This window comes from Schistocerca gregaria, chromosome 2 (genome assembly GCF_023897955.1).
Source record: "Schistocerca gregaria isolate iqSchGreg1 chromosome 2, iqSchGreg1.2, whole genome shotgun sequence".
NCBI lineage: Eukaryota > Metazoa > Arthropoda > Insecta > Orthoptera > Acrididae > Schistocerca > Schistocerca gregaria.
In genome coordinates, this window is record NC_064921.1 from 675,447,915 (window position 1) to 675,472,046 (window position 24,132).

Genomic DNA, 24,132 nt, shown 5'->3' on the forward strand with positions numbered 1-24,132 from the left:
TTCCAACTGCAGATTGCAGAATTGCATATGTGACACTTTATGTATTTCATCAAAATTTACTTACAGTGATCCTGAATTGATAATAATTGCACTTTGCCTCAAATTTCACTTTTCTGAAAATATCCTTGATTCCCTGAAAATTATCCTAAATTACCAGCATTTACTTGATGATTTATCAAGTCAGGAAAATAGTTGCCAGTAGAAAGCTTTGCTGATGACAAGTGCTGACAACAATGGGTGGATGCACTTGAAAAGAAATGAACAGAAGATTAAAAGTGACACGGAATAACTTTATTTTCATTTATTTATTTATTGACTGAATAGAATTTTCCAAATAAAGGTGGATCTGATTTGATATGCAAAAACCATTCAAGAACTGAGATTTACTCAGTGATAAATGGAGAGACACACATTGTAGATTACTAGCAGACAGGAAATTAAAGAAATGAAACAGGGAACAGACTATAGTGGAAGATGGAATGAGGGCGAGCATGAGACGTAGCTAGCTGAATGAGTGGGAGATGAAAAAAGGAACTCCCTTTCTGGGTGTAAAGAGATGAGAAAAGTTGCAATGGAAGGTTGGTAGGTCAAATTAGTAAACCTGCAGGGAAAGCACCAGTGTTTATTGCCACCCAGAAGTGAAGTTTATGGAAGCTTCTAGAGGAAGTCTTTATCTAGCAACTGACATTAAATGGCTGATGATGGTGTAATAAATCATAGATTCTAACTAATAGTGATATCAGAGGTTATTTGAGAAAAATAATAATTTAGGATCAGTATTAAATCATAATGAACAGCTGTTTAATCCCCCCCCCCCCCCTCCTCCTCCTCCTCCTCATCCTCCTCCTCCTCCTCCTCCTCAAGCTTTAATTATGTGCAGATTTGAGAACCACTGCCCTACTGAGTATCAATGTAGTCTATTGCAGAACTGAGGAATGCACTGTCGCTTTTGCCCTTAGTTCATTACAGCATGCAAACTTTTCTGTATTAAACCAAAAGACATTTTTACAAGTAACTTCCTTTTTACAAGGAATACTATTTTCATATTTGTAGTAGTGGTGACATAGCAGAAGTATTATAGATTGTTTCATGCTTGGCAGCATCATCTATATAAATATAAATGTTTGTTTGCTCAAAACCTAAAATCTTCGAATGTTTCCCACTGATTAATTTGAAATTTGAAATTCTGAGCCAACATAGCATTATAATACGCAGGTGTGTTTATATACCAATGGGTTGCCATCTGTTGAGAAAACACACACACACACACACACACACACACACACACACACACACACACACACACACACACACAGTCCTGAGACTGGTTTGATGCAGTTCTCCATGCTACCCTATCCTGTGCAAGCTTCTTCATCTCCCAATGCGTACTGCAGCCTACATCCTTCTGAATCTGTTTAGTGTATTCATCTCTTGGTCTCCCTCTACGATTTTTACCCTCCACGCTGCCCTCCAATACTAAATTGGTGACCCCTTGATGCCTCAGAACATGTCCTACCAACCAATCCCTTCTTCTAGTCAAGTTGTGCCACAAACTCCTCTTCTCCCCAATCCTATTCAACACTTCCTCATTAGTTATGTGATCTACCCATCTAATCTTCAGCATTCTTCTGTAGCACCACATTTCAAAAGCTTCTATTCTCTTCTTGTCCAAACTATTTATTGTCCATGTTTCACTTCCATACATGGCTACACTCCATACAAATACTTCCAGAAATGACTTCCTGACACTTAAATCTATACTCGATGTTAATAAATTTCTCTTCTTCAGAAACGCTTTCCTTGCCATTGCCAGTCTACATTTTATATCCTCTCTACTTTGACCATCATCAGCTCTTTTGCTCCCCAAATAGCAAAAGTCCTTTACTACTTTAAGTGTCTCATTTCCTAATCTAATTCCTTCAGCATCGCCCGACTTAATTCGACTACATTCCATTATCCTCGTTTTGCTTTTGTTGTTGTTCATCTTATATCCTCCCTTCAAGACACTATCCATTCCGTTCAAGTGCTCTTCCAAGTCATTTGCTGTCTCTGACAGAATTACAATGTCATCGGCGAACTTAAATTTTTTATTTCTTCTCCATGGATTTTAATACCTACTCCGAATTTTTCTTTTGTTTCCTTTACTGCTTGCTCATTATAGAGATTGAATAACATCGGGGAGAGGCTATAACCCTGTCTTACTCCCTTCCCAACCACTGCTTCCCTTTCATGTCCCTCTACTCTTATAAATGCCATCTGGTTTCTGTACAAATTGTAAATAGCCTTCCGCTCTCTGTATTTTACCCCTTCCACCTTCAGAATTTGAAAGAGATTATTCCAGTCAACATTGACAAAAGCTTTCTCCAAGTTTACAAATCCTAGAAATGTAGGTTTGCCTTTTCTTAATCTAGCTTCTAAGATAAGTCGCAGGGTCAGTAGTGCCTCATGTGTTCACATATTTCTACGGAATCCAAACTGATCTTTCCCGAGGTCGGCTCCTACCAGTTTTTCCATTTGTCTGTACAGTGTTCCACTGTGGTGCCCCCACACTAAAAGCGGGCCACAGCTTACGGTGAAGATACCTCTATGGGTCTTCGACGTCCATGACGTCTGGCGCTTATTCAAATTCCGCGGCGCGTGGTACCAGACTTGTGACATCAAGGTAAAAGAGACATCAGGTTGAAGTTTCAAGACCTTAACACTGTAGTCAACATAGTTGCACATATTCCAAGCGGGACAACACTACAGGTTTTCTGCCTCTCACTGGGACGTACAAATGCCTCTTTGGTAGGTGTTGCATAGAAAGCAACACATGTGCACACTGTGGAGCCTGGCTCACCTTGTATCACTCTGCCATCAAACAGGGAAACTATTGTGTTTGTTACGGTATGGAGCAGAGAAGAAATGGAGTACTATTTCTTGGGGGAGGGCGAGGCAGGGGGTCGGGGGGGAGCAGACATGCACTATGCGGTATGGGGTGGCGGATGGAAATGTTGATGCTGCCCAATGTTTGTACATTCAGCGGTTTCCGAATCTTGAGTGTCAGATCCAGGTGCATTTACTGCTATCCACAGGTCCCTATGACAGACAGGTTCACTTGAGGTATGTTTTCCACTAGCTCGTTCTCATAATGGCTCATACGCATTTAAGGCCTACTTCAAAATCTGGTTTATTCATTTTGTGTTATAGATGCGAAGGCATGATGGGTGTGGTTGTCAGTGCACAGTGTGTACACCAGGGCTTGAAGAGAAGGCATTGACACTGTTGGAAAACACACCCATAACAAGCTCGGGGTGTCTTGCACGGGACATGGATGTGGCATGAAGATTATTTGCACCCGTACTGCCTTCAGCAGATTCATGCCATTAACACAGACAAGTTTCCATGTCAAATTGAATTCTGCCACCGGTTTTTGCAAAGGTGTGCCATTGAACTGTCCTTTCAACTGTAATTTTTATGGATGAGGCATCCTTTACACAAGAGGGTATGTTCAACAGTCTCTGTCAACACGTTTGACTCAGAAAAATTGCCACCTTTGTTCATGGTCACCAAGACTGCTCCACTGTCAACATATGGGCTGGCTTGGTGGGTGATAATATGGTTGGTCCATACATGTTTTCTCAGTGACTGAGCATGAACAGATACCTAATCTTTTTATTATGAATTCTGCCAGAGTTGTTGGAACATGTTCCACTCAGTGTGTCACAGCGAATGTGGTGCCAACATGATGGTGTGCCTTGGCACTTTGCACATGCAGCACAAATGCATTTGGATGAAACCTTTTTGAGAACTGCATCGGGCGCAGTGGGCCGGTGGCATCACCTGCACATTCCACCCAACTTGATGCCCATTCATTTTTATTTTATTTTATTTTATTCTTTTCTTCTGGGGCCACCTGAAACGTGTTGTCTATGAAACACCCATTGATACTGATGAAGAGGTGATAGTGCACATTATGGCAGTCTCTGATGCAATTTCCACTTTGCTAGGAGTGTTTGAAAGAGTACAACAGTCACTCCAGTGTGATTGCATGGCGAGAATGCAAGCAGGAGAGAGTAACTTTGAGCACTTTTTGTAACTGTTTTCAAATAAGGGTTATAAAACTCCACCCCACTTTCTCATTTATCTTGATGCCACAAATACAATGAACATTTTGCTCAACAGTCCTGCTACCATGGTGGTTTGGGTGGCATGTTGTGTGCCTACCTTCTTGCTGGCATATGACACTGTTCAACTATGCCTAGCACAGGAAATGCACGATGAAGACACTGAGCTACGACATCAAAATATCATGCTGTGAAGATGTAGACCACCGTCAGTACATCCAATTCTTTGAGATATTAATGTATGGGTTTTCTGTTAAAACAAACTGCAAGGGAAAAAGACTGTATTATGGTGTGAAAATGTGTGGTTTCATTTCCTTTCATGTAGTCTGTTTTACTTGTGATAGCAGGTCATTTAAATCATTAGACACATAGTTATATAAAGGGTTATTCTAAATGATGGACCCATTTTCAAAAATTCGTATGTATTCAAGTGCAGATAAAAAATGAACAAGCTTTATACCAATGAACAGAGGTAGTTTTAAAGTTTTTGGCAGGCAGTGGTGGGCGAGCAGTGATGATTTCAGAAGTGGATAGTAGAGTTTGTGTGGCAACAGGGCCATCATTCTGTTTCACTGTCAGTTGTGAGTGAGATGGCGGCTGTGGAGCACAACCTTTTCTGCATTCTTGAGTTCATGAAAAGTGAGTTGCAAATTGCAGTGCAGAGCGGGCAATTTGTATCAAATTCGGTATTCAACTACCAACTCACAAAAGCATTAGCCACTGGTTTAAGCAATTTAAACAGACTGAGAGTGTGTGCAAAAGTAAAAGCACAGGCCGACCACATATGTCAGAGGATGATATCTGACAGATCCAAGAAAGTTTTGTACACAGTCCCAGTAAATCTACCAATAGATCCAGTTGAGAACTTGGAATACCCCAACCAATAGTATGGAAAGTTCTGAGACAGCATTTGCTGTACAAGCCCTACCGATTAAAACTTGTGCAGGCTCTCAACCCCCAATGACAAAGAGAAGCATCTCACAATGTGTTAGCAAAGATGGAGGATGGTGCATTTCTGCAGCTTGTAATTTTTAGCAATGAAGTGATGTTCCACCCTAGTGGAAAAATTATCAGAACAATGTTCACATATGGGGTTTTGAAAATCCGCATTCACCATTGCAACATGAAAGAGACTCCCCGAAGGTCAACATGTTCTGAGCCGTATCCCATACAAAGGTTTATGGACCATTTTTCTTTGCAGAAAGAATTGTAATGGGAATCACGTACTTGGACATGTTGGAACAATGGCTGTTCCTTCAAGTTGTGGAAGATTCCCAGGACTTCATTTTCCAACAGGATGGAGCTCCACCCCATTGCACCGTGATGTATGAGGCTTTTTGAATGACTCCCTTCCTCAGGTGCTGGATCAGCCACAGGGGACTTGAGGACCTAGTTCTGCACTTCTAGCCACTGAGACCTCCTGATCTCACAACCTGCTGCTATTTCTTATGGGGTTATGTGGAGGAAGCTGTTTATGTCCCCGCCTCTACCAAGTGCTCTGAACGATCTGCAGAATGGATCACTGCTGCTGTGCGTTCAGTAACAGCATATACACTTTCGTGTGTGTGGGATGAGTTTGGCTACTGCGTTGATGCTTTCCGTGCAGCAGACGGTGGCCACATTGAACATTATAACATTTATCACATTTCTAATTATTAAATAATTATTAAACATAATTACAAATTATTAAATTTATTTGAAACATTATGAAAGAAAACTTTGAAACTTCCTCTTTTCATTGGTATAAAGTTTGTTCATTTTGGATTTGTACTTGAATAAATGTGAAGTTTTGAAAATGATTCCATCATTTAGAGTAACCCTGTATATTTCTTGTTCAAATAAATAATAATTTTAAGCAAAAATTATATGCATATTATTTAAATGTGTTTTCTTCCTCACAGTCAGTTTTTCATAATCAAGGAAAGTTGTATTTGTGGCTTATGGGCATTTGAATAGAGTACTACCAAGGAATCTGCACTGTCCAAAAGTTTGTAATCCTACAAACTTGTAGATTAAACATAGGCAAAATATTGCTACTGAAACCACTATCCTCCCAGACTCCGCAGCTGGATAGATCTCTCTCATACCCTTTAACCAATGATTTCAACTGATTTATCATTCATTCTAAGCAAATTCTGTTGTGTCTGACTTCTTTGATGCTGAGGTAGCTAGTAATAATGCAGTTAATTAGAACACTATGAATAAGTAATACCTCATTAATTACAGCAAAACTTATCTTTGCTGTCATTATGAAAGTGCACAAGTGGACTTGTGGTTCAGAACAGAGTAAATGAGCACAATTATTGTTGTTGTTGTGGTCTTCAGTCCTGAGACTGGTTTGATGCAGCTCTCCATGCTACTCTATCCTGTGCAAGCTCCTTCATCTCGTAGTACCTACTGCAACCTACATCCTTCTGAATCTGCTTAGTGTATTCATCTCTTGGTCTCCCTCTACGATTTTTACCCTCCCCACTGCCCTTCAATCCTAAATTGGTGATCCCTTGATGCCTCAGAACACGTCCTACCAACCGATCCCTTCTTCTGGTCAAGTTGTGCCACAAACTTCTCTTCTCCCCAATCCTATTCAACACTTCCCCATTAGTTATGTGATCTACCCATCTAATCTTGAGCATTCTTCTGTAGCACCACATTTCAAAAGCTTCTATTCTCTTCTTGTCCAAACTGTTTATCATCCATGTTTCACTTCCATACATGGCTACACTCCATACAAATACTTTCAGAAATGACTTCCTGACACTTAAATCTATACTCGATGTTAACAAATTTCTCTTCTTCAGAAATGCTTTCCTTGCCATTGCCAGTCTACATTTTATATCCTCTCTACTTCGATCATCATCAGTTATTTTGCTCCCCAAATAGCAAAACTCCTTTACTACTTTAAGTGTCTCATTTCCTAATCTAATTCCATCAGCATCACCCGACTTAATTCAACTACATTCCATTATCCTCGTTTTGCTTTTGTTGATGTTCATCTTATATCCTCCTTTCAAGACACTGTCAATTCCATTCAACTGCTCTTCCAAGTCTGTCTCTGACAGAATTACAATGTGAACCTCAAAGTTTTTATTTCTTCTCCATGGATTTTAATACCTACTCCGAATTTTTCTTTTGTTTCCTTTACTGCTTGCTCAGTATAGAGATTGAATAACATCGGGGAGAGGCTACAACCCTGTCTTACTCCATCCCCAACCACTGCTTTCCTTTCATGTCTCTCGACTCTTATAACTGCCAATTACTGAGTGGCAAATTGATACAAGTTCAGAATGGCCTTACTGTAGCTTCACTACAGCCACTAAAAATAGAAGTTTGAAGACACTTGTTGACACAGTTCTGAGAGCTTTGTTGCATGGGCACAGTTCACAGGAGATGGAAATCTCTTTGCTCCCTGATGGCTGACATGGCTGTGTCATGGCAAGTAGGCAGTACAGTGACATTACTGTGACAGGAGCTTCCTGGAAGTGGGCAGGATCTGACCTCAAACAGGTCCTCCTATAGACTGGCTGACTGGCACAGCTATTTCAGGATAGAGGTGCCTTGGAACTATTCTAGGCAGGACTTCTTCCTAATACCTCATTGGTGCCTGGTGATACCAGTTTGCTATGCAGTATCTCTCCATCAGTCAATACTTCTTGCACTATGTGCCATTCTCAGTACTCAACGACACCACAACCTCAATTTCCAATCAATGTTCCATTTACAATAACAGTAAACAAGGGTCAAGTTGAGAGAGAGAGAGAGAGAGAGAGAGAGAGAGAGAGAGAGAGAGAGAGATCGATTTTTTTGTGCGCGTGTGTGTGTGTGTGTGGGGGGGGGGGGGGGGGGAGAGAGATAGGCAGTAGGCAGAGGGAGGAGTAGATGGGCAGAGAGCAGAGAGGGGAAGAGGAAGAGGAAGACACGGACAATCATAAGTGGGGTGGTAGGATGTGATGGACAGAGAGAGGGGAAGGAGGAAAATATGAACAAAGAGAAGGGGGAGGATGAGATGGACAGAGAGAGGAGGAGATTAGGACAGATATCCAATTCTCAACATTCTCACATATCTTTAGCAGTTGCGAAGCATTGCCAGGATTGCTAGTTGATAATACTTTTGTCAACAGGTTAGTAGAAACAAGAATCATGAAATCACAGCTGTTGGATGGAATCATACTAATGAATCTGAGTCAGTTACTGGGCCAATACTTCTTGGGACATCAAAAGGATTAATCCTTGAAGCTGAAATGAGTTTTGAAGGTGACAAAATATTCCAGACGGGACAGCAGTATTGGAAACAGGTTTGTTCAAACTAAGCCTTGTGTAAAAAGTTATTGTTCATAGCAGCAGTTAACTCTTTAGTTCCTCAGTTGTTTAAATGAGTGTTTGTGATTTACTGTAAGTGATCTATCTATTCACTAACTAATGAAATATTGACTAATAAAATATCCATGCAAACACACACACACACACACACACACACACACTCACACTCACACACACAAACACACACAAACTCGTCTCTCATTAAAGTTTCTCTCTTCAGAAGGAAATTCTTTTTCACACTTACCTCTGTAATAAACAAGGAACATTAATAAAACCGATAAACTGCAGGGATGGATTCCTGACTTGAAATGGAGGAAGAATGTCCTGTGAACTTGTGTCCAGAACTGCCTCATTGCCACAGTAGACGGCACTGACAAATGACAGTTCCTCTGACCATGGGCTGTTCATTCCATGTGTGTTGCAGGTGATAGGGGTAGTAACGGTTGTCATGCAAGATACACATAATTGTACTTTGGCTTACACCATATTGGTGGGCCACTTGCCTGGAGCTTGTACTTGGGTTTGTCACAATATCCCATAGAACTGGGTCCTCCAAATCTAGTGTACACACAGTCCACTGCCTCCCTGCACATTCATCTGTCTGGAAGGATCCATCATCAAACAAAAGCCCAAAAAGGGCTTAAAATGTTGTGTGATGTGGTTGGTGTCTGTGAGGATACTTGTTTTGGTATAGCCATGCTGCCTCTCAGCCATTTCCATCTGCTTGGCTGTACACAAATGCCATCTCAGCTTGTTCCCGACGTGAATACCAGACCATTCCGCTTCTTACAGTACACTGTGTCAATCACACAGCCTTCAACACACAAGGACTGCACAGCAAGTGGTCAGAGGTACTGTCATTGGTCAGTGCTATCTATCATGGGAGTGATGCATTTCTGGACCCATTTTCACAGGCCTGTTTTTCCTCCATTTCCAGACAGGAATTTGTCCCTGCAGTATGCTGGTTTTATTAATGTTAATCACACACACACACACACACACACACACACACACACACACACACACATTTTAAGGAGGTACTTAATGCCCTACATGATCCAAGTATATGTATCAACAAAAATAAAATGGTCTTGACTGGTATTTACAATATCCTGGCACAGTCAACTTTAGTTAGCAGACAATACTATGTTTAATGCATAAAAACATGTAATATGTGGAGTTCAAGATCACTGAATTGTTACCTAATTGAAAATGAAATCATCTTAACATATTGACATGATCAATGAAGCTAATACACTACAGGGTATTAAAATTTTCAACACCATGAAGACAGCATGTAACACTCAGGGTGTATACACCCCAGGACACCTGGGAAATCGGGGAAAAACATGGTAATTTTTTCATCTAGGAGAAAACTGGGAAAAACCCAAGATCTTTTTATAATTCCAGAAATTTTTCATTGTTTTAGTTTTGAGTTGATATTTTGTAATTTTGCCTGGCAAGAACTGATACTCTAACAAAGAATTTTGCTTTAGCCCGCTACTGCAGAATAATACTGCAGCAATAAAACATAAACAAGAGAAAAGCAATATCAAACTTAAGTTGTAAAGAAAATGTGCCATTAACAACAACAAAGCGCACTGTGCACACATGCTCTGATGACAGCAAAATTTGTCAAAGGCTTAAGGACGAAGATTGTGCAATAGTTCATTACAACAAATTGCTTTCAATGAGCATGATGTCACAACTGTATTCATTATAACAGGTCATGGGAGAATATTGCGAATGGTGGCTTGAGAAGAGCTACCTTCAAAGTAAAGTTTCTTTTACGCAAGATGAATAACATTACGTGTGAGAATGTGCCATGAATTTCTTAAATTGCAGAGCATTTGACTCTCATTCAAAACTTAACACTTTGAGGACCACCGTCTTAGAAAAATTTCAGGCCCAGAAGGCCAGACATTTATGTCATTTAAATTTTACTAGCACATTTGTGTTTGATATATGTTAAATAATAACATACACCAAAATAGATGAATATTACATGTGAAAGCTTAGATTTTCTTGTAGCTGTACTATATGTATATTAATTTAAACCATGAACTTTTCCTATTTGTGTTCGTGTTACTTAACAGTGATGTTAGTATAGACTGACTACATCTGGTGTCCTATGCTCTGAATACCCGCTGTCAATTTCTGGCAAGATAATGTGACATGAACTGTGGCTGGCTGCCAGAAGCACATGGCAATCTTGATTCAGTGCTTCAAAAACTGACATTCCATCTTTGATGGAATTCATCTTTATAGTTTCATAATACAAAATATGCAGTGTACATGTTACTGTGCATCAAAAATCTTTCCAAAATGCATTATGTTTTTTGCTGCGAAATTCTATGCTGGTGTATAAAACCTTTTCCATTCAAAGAATTGATAAGTTTTAAAGTTCCAAGGGAAAGTATACTGTCACTTAACTTGTATTTTCGTGTGGGAAAATGTGTATTTTCACTCAGAAAAATTTGTATTTTCACCCGGAAAAATTTGTATTTTCACCCGGAAAAATTTGTATTTCCACCCGGAAAAATTTGTATTTTCACCTGGAAAAATGTGTATTTCCACCCAGGAAAAAGTGTGTCTTTAACTGGGAAATATGGGAAAAATCCTGGAATTTTTTTTCCTTGTCTGCATGTACGTCCTGAACAAACATCAATTTGACAGCTTCAATGTGCAGGTGGTTAGCATTTTAATACAATTGCACGAAGGAGTTATGGATAACACCATCTACATTCTGTGTACAAGGAAAGATTACACAAAGGGCATGTCATTCAGAAATCAAACTTTCATGTTGATAGTGAAAAGATTGTATTATATCTCACTTAAGAAAGAGAAACATCTCTCAGCACATCTTGGAATTTAACAGCAGCAGAAGAATTGCCTATTGAGATTATGGTTTATCATTCCACAATATTTCTGCATTGGTCAGGATTCTGTGACTGTCATTTGAATATGGAATTAGTGGATTCAGAAGATGAAGCATACTCGTCACCACGTGGGATCTCGGTGCCTCCACACGACTGGTGCCCAAGAGGACAGACGTATTGTTCACATGGCTGTGGATAAGTTTACTGACATGTTGTGTACCTCAAGTCAGGAAACGGTCTAGTTTGCAGTGAGACATGTATCCACATGGACAGTACAACATTGTCTGGAGCACCACAGACTGTCAGCATGTTGACCATTGTTGCAGCATTCTTTTATGGAAAAGCAGAGAGAAGTGTGTTTATAGTGGTGTACCTCAGTGGCAGCCTGGACACAGGCGTGGCACCACATCATCTCTTCAGACAAGTGCCAATTCTGCTTGCAGTACTGTATCTATTTGTGGAGGCTCTGAGGAGATTGAGCATTGCCAGGTTGTATTCATCACCATAATAGAGGCCTAGCGCCTGTTGTGGTAGTATTGGCTGCTATTGGGTATACAACATAATTACCTCTGTTTTGGATAGCCAGTAATTTGTACAGCTGCTGTTGCATTTTGGATGCATAAATGATGGTGACTGTGCCATGTCATTGAGGTTTCTGTGATGTTACCTTTATAGTAGACAACAAGACTTGCAATGAGTAGTATATTTGGTCATATGCGAATACCGAGTATCCTGCGGGCTTTGTAGCAGAATATCGGGCAAAGGTATTCATCTGACACATGGCAGGAAAACTGTATCAACATCATTTTTCCTTGCTCAAATGTATTTGCCTCCCTCCCATTCCATACAGTCCCACACACTTGATTGTTACTGCGCTGCTTGTTTTGTTGACAAGTTTAGTTTTGATACACATAATCAATATGTAAGCATAGTTTATTGTAGTCTTTATTTTTTAATTTGCATAAAAGTGAGATGATTGTGTGTAAACTGAGCAAAATAAAAATTTCTCATGGTGGTATTGGAAGGAAGGTGACTATTTCATGAATGATAAATCATTTGAAAAATAAATGCAGCAGTGAACATCGTAAGTTGCAGCATACTCTTCCTAAGGGGCAAAAAACTATGGATTAAGATACAGATGTAAGTAAACTTTTGAGATCAAAAAAGCAACTGACTTTTGAAGAATGTGCTGAAATGTGTAAACCATGGGATATTAATGACCCCATGGCAAAAAAACAAAAAAAAATACCTTCTCTTAATTGCCAGTATGATAGCACTTGCAGTAGGTACAGTAGAAAGGGTTGATTTTAGAAGGCTGATTAATAGTGCTTTGTCTTGGTGTAAAATACCAAGCTGCCCTTACTTTTCAGACAAAATAATTCCAGAAATATATCATAAGGTGGTTGAGACAGTTAAAGGACTACTTTTAGAGACTGATTATATTTCCGTGACATGCAACATTCTTGCATAATGAAAACAGTTTTTTAAGTTTTACTGCACATTTTATTGGTTGTGAATTGAATGTCAAACATATAGTATTGAACATCAAGCATTTTTGAGGGACATCACAGAGCTGAAAATATAATGATTGGTTTACTGGAAATTGCAAGTTTATGGGACATACAATTCACAGAAATTCATTTCGTTATTCATGATAATGGATGGAACATAGTGAGAGCTGTTAGTAATGCAGAGTTGGCCTCAGTACGTTGTTTCATTCATACTCTTCATTTAATTGTTGATGATTGTCTGAAGGCTCCATCAAATGTGACTCAAATATTAGTAAAAGGTAGGAGGATCGTAACTCGTTTTAATCGTTCTGGCACTGCAAAGGAAAAACTGCATTCTGTCCAAAAAGATTTGGATCCCCCTGAGCATGAATTGGTGCAAGGTATCAATATGCAGTGGAATTGTATGCTTGCAAGGCTGATAAAACAAAAATGTGGCTACTTCACTCTATCTCGCAGTCTGTGATATTGCCAATTTGACTGTTGTACAGTGGGAGCCTTTAGAGCAGCTTTGGTAATTATTACAACCATATGAGGAAATAAATATTTCGAATTCTGGATTTGATTGTGTTTCTGAAATTTTCTGTATGTTATTACAATAATGTGATAAAATGAGCATATCAGAACTAACACCCAAATTAAGCCAATTGATGCTCGTCATACAGCAAGGGTTGCACGAATGATTTGAAGACATCACAACAAGTGAAAATTATTTGGTTACTACTGCTTTAGACCCATGCTTTAAATTGAATGTTCTCACTAGTCAACTGCAAAGAGAAAAAGTAAGGCAGTATATTTTGATTGATAGCCTAAAGAGGAACTCTGAAACACACAGCGACAATAGCACAAACTTTCCCCTATGTGGGCCAAGAGGATGAGAACCAAAGTGCACAATCTAAGCCAGACTATTCACTCATCTTTTATTGATTGCTTTGAAGAAATGGAAAAAAAATAATGAACTGAAATAGATTAAGAACATATCATGTCATGACAATCCATACACATGGTGACCAGCAAGAAAAGATAAATTATTGTGTTTGGTAAATCTTGCGACAAAATGTTTCTTGGTACCAGAAAGTAGTGTTTATTAAGAAGCTGGGAATATATATGAGAAGACAACAAGTAAACTATTGCCAAAAATGCAGAAAAATTAATTTCTCTGCACCATATCGTCCACTTCTAATTTTTAATTATGAGAATTCAAATGCATATACATTCATTATTTTAAAAAATGTGCTCGTGGATTACATAAATCTATTTTTTTATACCTAATTTTTTGTTAATTTTCATAATACAAAAGTTGATTACATCCCTTTGATTTCTTTAATGATTACAAGGAAAATACATTATTATTATAAAATAAATCAATATTTTCATTTTAGCAGTATTTGACTACAACCAATATCTTACGTATTTGATATTGAGCCAAATAGTACCTAGATGTTTGATATTCATCCCAGTAGCACTTAGATATTCAGTGTTCGGCCAAATAGGATAAAAGTAGCTGAATAGGCCAAATTTCAGATAATAGCCAAATATTTGTTGCAAGTCTACAGATAGCAGAAGACTGCATGTTACCTGTGGTCTGGAACCACCTTGATATTGGGATCTGTTGTCCTTGCCAACTTTTGCTCCATGTTTCTCACCCATTAAGCAAATTCCATTCTTTGTTGCCAGTGAACAGCAGTTGGCATGGGTGAATGAACCAGGCACGTGCTGCAAAGGCCCTGTAAATAGCAATGTTTGCTGAATAGCCACTTGGTTTCTGAGCACTTAGCTGCTCAACAGTTGCATGTCTATTTGCTTGTACACATCTCTGCAGCTGTTTTTCACCCCCTGTCATCTATGGCCCATGCTGCCCCGCAGTTGCCATGGCACCAGTTTTGGTGCCGTTTTGCCCTGCACAGTATACGAGGTGCATTCAAGTTCTAAGGCCTCCAATTTTTTTTTCTAATTAACTACTCACCAGAAATCGATGAAACTGGCGTTACTTCTCTATGTAATCGCCCTGCAGATGTACACATTTTTCACAACGCTGACGCCACGATTCCATGGCAGCGGTGAAGGCTTCTTTAGGAGTCTGTTTTGACCACTGGAAAATCGCTGAGGCAATAGCAGCACGGCTGGTGAAATGTGCGGCCATGGAGAGTGTCTTTCATTGTTGGAAAAAGCCAAAAGTCACTAGGATCCAGGTCAGGTGAGTAGGGAGCATGAGGAACCACTTCAAAGTTGTTATCATGAAGAAACTGTTGCGTAACGTTAGCTCCATGTGCGGGTGCGTTGTCTTGGTGAAACAGCACACGCGCACCCTTTCCCAGACGTTTTTGTTGCAGTGCAGGAAGGAATTTGTTCTTCAAAACATTTTCGTAGGATGCACCTGTTACCGTAGTGGCCTTTGGAACGCAATGGGTAAGGATTACGCCCTCGCTGTCCCAGAACATTAACACCATCATTTTTTCAGCACTGGCGGTTACCCAAAATTTTTTTGGTGGTGGTGAATCTGTGTGCTTCCATTGAGCTGACTGGAACTTTGTTTCTTGATTGAAAAATGGCATCCACGTCTCATCCATTGTCACAACCGACGAAAAGAAAGTCCCATTCATGCTGTCGTTGCGCGCCAACATTGCTTGGCAACATGCCACACAGGCAGCCAGGTGGTCGTCCGTCAGCATTCGTGGCACCCACCTGGATGACACTTTTTGCATTTTCAGGTCATCATGCAGGATTGTGTGCACAGAACCCACAGAAATGCCAACTCTGGAGGCGATCTGTTCAACAGTCATTCGGCGATCCCCCAAAACAATTCTCTCCACTTTCTCGATCATGTCGTCAGACCGGCTTGTGTGAGCCCGAGGTTGTTTCGGTTTGTTGTCACACGATGTTCTGCCTTCATTAAACTGTCGCACCCACGAACGCTCTTTCAACACATCCATAACTCCATAACCACATGTGTCCTTCAACTGTCGATGAATTTCAATTGGTTTCACACCACGCAAATTCAGAAAATGAATGATTGCATGCTGTTCAAGTAAGTAAAACATCGCCATTTTAAGTATTTAAAACAGTTCTCATTCTCGCCGCTGGCGGTAAAATTCCATCTGCCGTACCGTGCTGCCATCTCTCGGACGTATTGACAATGAACGCGGCCTCATTTTAAAACAATGACATGTTTCTATCTCTTTCCCACCCAGAGAAAGAAAAAAAAAAATCGGAGGCTTTAGAACTTGAATGCACCTCGTACTTTAACCATGGCAGCACATAAACAGTTTACAAACTTAGCCATTTCAGTAATACTTCTACCCTTGTCCCGAAAGCCAGTGATCAGTCCTTTTGGATGGCAGATAAATTGCTCCGTTTCCACATTGTGGTGATGACTGCATTGTTTGTTGTATCTACCCAACATGCTTTATATACCCTCCTCTGCTAGTGCCATCAACTGTTTTCTGTAAATGGTTACTGCTTGTTGATGGTGAACATAGGCAGTGGCCACATCAATGTGGCTGGACCACGTAAGACATCATCTCAGGGAGCATTGACTCCAGAATCCCCGGCTAGAGAAACAAGCCACAGATGCTACATGTGCAACACATGCAAGTCCAGCTGCAAGCCACAGACTCCAGAATATGCGCATAGGCAAGGTTTCGGTGCCCGGCTTAGCTGTCCCGTTGTCAATTCCATATCAGTGTTATCTCATTGATTTCATTTGTCTGTGGCCAATGGTGCCATAGTTCTGCCTGTGATAAGGCCACATTGGACTTCCTTCATTTTTAGAACATTTTAAACTCACTCCTATCTGAATACATGTTTCATCATGAAATTGGAGAAGAATGGAGACCTCTTGTTTTTGGATGTAAGGTTTTGTTGAAAAGAGGATGACTCCTTGGGTCACAGTGTGATTAGAAAACTAATACATATCAACCTGTATGTATAAGCTGTAAGCTGTCATCACCCATCTTAACAGAATAGTGTATTACAGACACTCATTCATAGGATCCAAGCTGTATCTGATGGAGTGTGTTCATCAGCAGAGCTTAGCCATATCCAATCTCCATTTTTCCAAAAGGGGTACTCCAATAAGCCAAATCACAATGCATTTCAGCCATGCACCCATTAAACCAGGAGTCAGAAGAATGGGAGACATCCATTAGAATGGCTTTTCAGCTGTATGTAGGTGGTGGGTCCTTCAGGGTCAGCAGACTTCAGGAATCACCAAACAGAATTTCTCTTCCATCTTCTGGTTCAAGTGCAAATGATGGTGGGATCCATAAAAGATGGCTTAGGTATAAGAATATGATGAATATACCAGATACTGAGGCATTGTGGGAAATAATACATTGGACAGACATTTTACACCATTAAAGACACAGGATTTCAGTGAGGTAACACCGATGGGAAATTGATGGCACGCTGGATTAACCAGGCACTAACATCTGGAGCACAGACATGTTCTTGAGTCCGAGACTTGTGCCTGCCTTTCCCATGCCACACGTGGGGAGTCCACGATTGCTTTCTCTGCCAAGGGGCTCCAGATGTCAACATTCTCTGGAGTAACATTACAGCTGTACCTGTCAGCAGCTTCACTTTTCTAGCAATTCATCATAAAAATTGGCAAGCCACAACAGCTAACTGTGTTTGCACTTGAAGATGATGAGTAGATGCCTCATAGAAATAGTCTGAGCTTTAGGCAGTACAATTCCACACAGTGTGTGGAAAATTTCAACCCATTACAAAACTTGTTGGATTCACTCCAGCCGCTGCTGAGGGATATGTCTTAATCCATTTCTAATCACTAGTGACAATGTCTTTAGTTTCATATATTTCTATCTGGCGAAGTGTGATATTCACATTCATTGTCTTGTAAATCTTTGTTTGTGTTAAGTCTTTCTACTTTTTTTAATATAAAGACATTGCACTTGACGAGCTGCATTGTAGAACTGGTTGATTGTTAGTTCCCAGATACAATAAGATGATGATATTGTATCAGAAAAGAGAGAGGTAATTATGATATTTAGGAAAAGTGTTTGCTATGTCCTTTGCAAAACTATAATTCATTCCATAAACAAAAGCTTTTAAGAGGCTGCTTTCAATCCAGCTCTTCTGCATGTAGGTTTGTTTCTGGATTGAAACAGCCCATGTATATACTACAGTTATAAGTACTTTAATTTAAAAAGTTACTAAAATATAATTATTTGGATGAGATCATGTGAGGTGTATGATGCATGAACTATACACAAAATAAATTATTAATTTGTAAATGTCTAATCTAACCATCATTTGTGTTGGACGCAGCTCCCAAGCTATCTGCCTCTGTATGGAACTAGAGAAGTTGATGGTCTGGTAGGTTGTGTGTGTGATCTGTGCATGTTCTTATTACACAATTTGTTTTTTAAAAAAATTGAATTACTTAGCTTAATTGCAAGGATTTCCAGGTATTCCAAAACATTTACGAATTTGTATAGTTCCACAGAGCATTTTAAGTCTCAAATGTCTATGATGTATATTAGCAGACTGAAGTGATAAATGAAAATTTGTACCAAGGCTCGGATTTGAACCTGGGTCTCCTGCTCCCTAGACAGATTAACTAATGACTACACTGTGTGGGCACAGTGACTTTGCACAACTGCATGGACTATGCTAGTATGCTTCCTTCTTCAGTCCAAATTCCATATTAATGCCCCAGCGTACTGGTATTCCCCCTAAATTCAAACAGCATTGCAGAGGCTCTCTAACTGTATTGGAATAGCACACCAGCATCAAATGAAATAGAGGATCCTGCCTGACACCCAAGCCTTGGTGCTTTAATCAAATGAAACTATGTGGTTCCAGAGATCTTTTGAAGTCTCAAACATCTATGATATTTATATGCAGACTGAAGTGACAAATGAAAATTTGGGATTGATGCAGGATGGGAAGGGAAACTGACTGTACCTATTCAAAGGAACCATCCTAGTATTTGCCTTAAGCAAATTAGAGAAATCACAGAAAACTTCAATCAAGGTGACCAGACGCAGATTTGAACCATCCTCTTCCTGAATGAGAGTTCAGTGTGCTAAGCACTGTGTCACTGCACTATGTCACTGTATCAAGTGTACAGAGCTCTGCCTAAGTTGAGTTTACATTGTGGGAATACCAAGGGTCCTATTGACTCTGTGTGTGTGTTTGGGGAAGGGGGGATCTTTCAGAGGAGTTTTGTACCACTGGGACACCTTCTGACACAACCAGTTAAGAAAACTTTGCTGTCAAAAGCAGTCACAGGTGAAAGTTATCGCTAATTTTAACAGGACACAAGCATGTTAGAATGCATTCTTGATTATAAAAGGGGGTGATGAATCATTTGAAAATGTCTCCAGGACTATATCTTCACCCACATATAACAGAACTGAAGCAGTACATGTCAGAGAGCCTTTCGCACCAGACCAGCCACGTGCCACCAGCATCTGCCATCACATAATTCCACTACACATCACCACTTTTGCCTCACCTTGCTGATGCCCCTGGAGCTAATTTCATCCATGCTGCTTACTGGCAGCTGATTAACTTTGGAAAATTGCCTGGGCTCATACAAAGTAGCATTGCCTGATAGACTGTAAATCAGCACCAGTATTGAAAGTGCTGTTAATTACTGACTATAGAATTAAGTAGGTGTCAGAGTCTCCCGAATAATATTTCTTGTCTAGAACTACAATTCCTGAGATATTATTTTATGCTGTTTTCGTGGACTGAAGGATAGATAAACTAACTGTATCCTGTCAGACATTATTTGATGTGGAAGGCCTCAAAGTGACAATGAGATATTAAGGATGTATTATATGTATAGTGTAGTAGGAAATAAGTTTACATTGTGACCCCTTCAGTGACAGAGATTTAGAAACAGCACTGGCAGATACAATAACAACAGCTGATTTTTAAATGTTTGGAGCTGCAATTACTGCAACTCTTGGAGCAGGTGTTGACCTACCATGAGGTAACCCCACCCATATCAACACAGACCATGCTTGCACCATTCCTGGCATTTGACAGCTCTCATTAGGACTGGAGTTCATGTGTAGCACACCTGGGCCATCATCTGTGGTCACAAACGTAATAGATGCTGCCTGATGATGGAAATATGATCTTGTTTTGTATCAGCCAGAGTCTTCTGCCCTCACCCTGGATGAGCTTGTGGACAGACTAATCCAGAACTGTGACCTAACCCCTAGTCGCAGATCATATCTGAATGACTGCAGTTCTTCCAGAGTTTGGAACAACCAGGACAACCATATTTACAATGAGTTGCTCAACATGATGACATCAGTGGATAATGGGAATTCACTTGCATGACGGATAACTGTGGCAAAATGTATGCAGATATCCTCGTATAGGAAAGGCTGGTACTGAACATGAACAATCAGAAAATCTGAGCCAACACCCTCAATCTACCAGATCCTAGCCATGAGAAAATACATAGCCATTGCACAGGATTTTGACCTGCATGGGCAGGCTCCTGAGAGATTTCTTACACCATAGAGCAGCTAGTTGTGCTGCAACATTAAGGGCATTTTAGTGCTAACTCTTAATTCTTGAAATTTTATTTGAATGCAAAATTCTTAAAATGATACTTTCATAATATGTAATACAAGTTGAATGTAGTACAGCAGCTAGTGAGTTTGTTCCATGTTTAACTCTCTACCATTTGTGGAAATATATAGCTGCCATGAACAGTTCACAATTACACTTTCTGATTTTTTGAGTGTAGATTGACAGAAGAAAATGATCAAGAATACCAGTGCTTCATACATTTATTATTGTCATTTCCATTCATCTGAGAGGAGAAGTATAAAATTTAAATAAAAATTCCTTCTTTGCTATAAATGGATTTCATTGTTTTGTTACTCAGTACATTGTGTAACTTTAAGTGATGAAGCATAACATTCTAAAGGTTTGTAGTGCAGATGTTACGGTAAGAATTATCTCCATCTCCATTGAAGTATTGCAGTTCTGCAGCTTTCATTTTCATATATTAATAGTGCAGATACTGTTTCTGAATTTACACAGTACCAAAACAATCTTGTTTATGACCAGTAACAAATGGAATAGTAGAAAGGGAAAAGCAGAATTGCTTATGAATACACCAGAATGTTCCAAACCCTTAAATTTGATTTGCCAGCAAAAGTTCTTCTATCCGCAGTGAGGCCCATGATACATTACCATTACTTGACTGATTATCGTTTGATAACAGCACACACTATGAGCGGTCTTAATGTTACTCATAACAATTTGATGCTCAAGAAATTCTCATTGCACGTGAGCCCTGCCCTGGCTCTTTTTCCCATCCTAGCCAACAGTTTGCAATGCTTGTAGATTCAATTTTAGTTGAGGAGTTGGAAGTTGTGCATATTTTAAAGTTTTATATGTAAGGAGTCTTTCCCAAACAGATAGGAGGCACATTTTAGTATAATACAGAATTTTTGGATTTTCCATTCATTGTTAGTGATCAGATGGATCCACATACCTGTTTTTAAGCTGCCATTTCTCTTGTACTGTTTTCCTCTTTGGGAGGCAATTTAATATGTTTTAAGTGTCTGGTTGGCAATAGTTGAGCACGTTCATCCCTGATTACGCTAGGGGGAGGGTGCCGAAGAGTTAGTGACTTCATCCCAAATAAAATAAATAAACAAATAAAAAGGTAGAGAAACTGGTGTTATGTCATTTTGAATCTTGAATTATTTTTTCAGATGTTTTCTAATCTTTACTTTATTGCACATGTTTTACTCCCCAGACCTTCTTCATGTGCAACGGGTTTTGCAGCAGGAAGAATGGCTGCATCTGGAATGGTGATTTACTCCATGTGATATTCATTGGAGTTTACCAGGAAAACATGTCATGTTATCAGATAGGTTATAATTGCTGATAAACATCTCAATTTACTTTAATGACACCTTTAAGAGACCTTTAGAACAAAGCAAGTTTAAACCAAGTGGTGATAACTTTCACTTGCATTGTATAGCACATCTGTTTCTGTCGTCAATTAAAAAAACAGGTGCAGTTTATAGTAGTATGACTGTGTCCAATTCATATGAACAATAATTGTGGAAAGGAGAATGTAGTCATTAAGATGTAAAGAAATATAGTTACAGTAAGACGGTAACCCATGGCTCTGTCCAAAAATAACCATGCTTCCAGCAGAAGTCCATAATTCTTCAGTGACTTGTTGAGAGACAGGAGACCTGTCAAATCTTCTAGATTTTCTGATGCACTCTGTGTTAATATGATATTAAACTTTCAGTAACAATTCTAAATTCGTGGTTTTGAAAGTGTGTATGAGCTGTGTCTGTTCGACATCTAACAATTTATTTTATTTCAATTGTTAGCAAAAGACAATTAAGTCATTCTGCAATGAACCAGTGACTGATAAATATTTTTATGTATGTTAGGTCTTAGTTTGGTGATAGTCCTAATTTCTGTGTTGTCACTGTAAATTTCAATCTAAATTAAGTTTATATTCCGGCCAAATGCAGTATAATGAAATTATTCAAATATCACATCTTGCAAACTGAAATAATTGTTCATGTAACAGGTGTTTGATATTGGCAAAGGAGAGAATGTACCAATAACAGGATTGGAATTCCATCGAATACCTAGTACAGATACATATTTCATTCTTGTGACAACTCCTTGTCGCTTGTATCAGTTCATTGGCAGTGTGACAAATGCTGAAGAAAAATTATTTTTCACACAGATATTCAGCAGCTATATATCAAACCCAGGTAATAAAGAATAATGTTCTTTTTCTAGGTTAGTATGAGATATTTACTTATTAGATGAACTTCATGAATTTATTTCAGAACGATTTCAAGAAATCCCTAGCCGTTTGAAATATTCCAGACTAGAGTTTCATTACCAGACACCTAAAGGACTCCCAAAAATCATCGCTTGGCTAACTGAGCCTGGAATATTTTATGGACAGGTAAATAAATAAAAAAACAATCATATACAGGAGAGATGAGGAAATTATGTTGCGTGATCAAATTAAAAGGGCAAATAAGTGAAAAATATTTCTGAAACTTTTTATGTTGACCATATTGTAGCATGAACAACACTTTAGTTAAAAGATGTTTGTATGTTTTTTTTTAATCAGTGTGAAAGCTAAAGTGGTTGAGTGTGGCAGAGGTAGGTGTCATAATGAGCTTTATGCAGCCATGGTTGCATTTCTTTTCTTGTGATTTGGAAAACAAAGGAATGTGAGTACAAGTGCAAAATTAAGAGGCAGACAGATTTAATTTTGTTTTAGTTTTGAAACTGTACATTCTATTCCTGATGCAACATAACAGAAGGCGAAAATATTTGCATAGGCGTTATTTATATATCCAAACAAAGCATAGCAGACGTTGGCTCCTCATCAATTTTTAGTAAAGATTTTTTTTTAAATTCTGTATCTTTTTCTGACAGTTATGGCAAATCAGTGCAGCAGACTCTGACTGTTGAATGTTTTAAGAAATTATTGCATTGTTGTACTGATATTATAAAGAAGCAACATACCTATAGTCTTAAGAAAATGTATTTGTAAGGGCTGCAGCATAGCGTATACCATGTGTCTGGCAATTCCTGGTTTTATGTTCTGGTCTTGAAGCTAATGAGTAGTGCAAATGTTGTTAATAAGCTGAAGCAATGGCACAAATAATGATCACTTTGGATACCAAGACGTGTCAAATTATTTTCTGGCAAATTATCTTTGTGTGTTTTTAATGCAGTAATGTTGCATTCCATGATGATTTCACAAGTTGAAAATACAAATAATAATTAATAAAATTTTCTCAGGCTTCCAGCCATGTCAGGTGGTTAAAATCCCAAGAGATTTTAACCAAGCTCTCCTCAGTCATTGTGAAATGGTAAGAATGACTGCTGTGTCACCGTGGCTGTGTCATTATATAGCTGCACTGCTGGCTGTGACGTCACTTGTGCTCTGTTCCTTGCCATATATGGTAATGTTTTCATCCCGCGTCCATTGCGCCTGTTTTAACCTCGCAATGGCCGGGTCCCAGGCTGTGCTGAGCTGCAAACCGCTGCCCTCTTTGATGGTGTTTTCAGAGGATTTTATTTCAATAGCTTCTTTTATGACACTATCCCAAAATCCCTTCGTCATCATAATGAGAGATGTTTCATCGAATAGAATTCGGTGTCCATTTCCTAAGGCGTGTTCTACCACAGCTGATTTTTCTGGATAGCATAGCCGTAAGTGCCTCTCTTGTTTCGTCTGGCATTGCTCCACAGTACGTACTGTTTGACCAATGTAGTAGCAGCCAGACTGACATGGTATCTTGTACACTTCGTCCCAGATCGTCC

The 24,132-nt window shown here is 39.3% G+C and overlaps 1 protein-coding gene across 4 annotated transcripts in view; it reads left to right on the forward strand.

Moving 5' to 3' along the window:
* LOC126334735 (vacuolar protein sorting-associated protein 18 homolog) overlaps nucleotides 1-24,132 on the forward strand; it is a 259,374-nt gene that overhangs the window by 29,765 nt on the left and 205,477 nt on the right. For 3 of the 4 annotated variants that reach the window (XM_049997277.1, XM_049997278.1, XM_049997276.1), the window contains exons 4-7: nucleotides 8,225-8,398; nucleotides 18,100-18,147; nucleotides 22,367-22,556; nucleotides 22,635-22,756. In XM_049997277.1, coding sequence (XP_049853234.1) covers nucleotides 8,225-8,398; nucleotides 18,100-18,147; nucleotides 22,367-22,556; nucleotides 22,635-22,756 — 534 coding nt within the window. The remainder of the gene's footprint in view (nucleotides 1-8,224; nucleotides 8,399-18,099; nucleotides 18,148-22,366; nucleotides 22,557-22,634; nucleotides 22,757-24,132) is intronic. The other variant, XM_049997279.1, reaches the window with a different exon arrangement.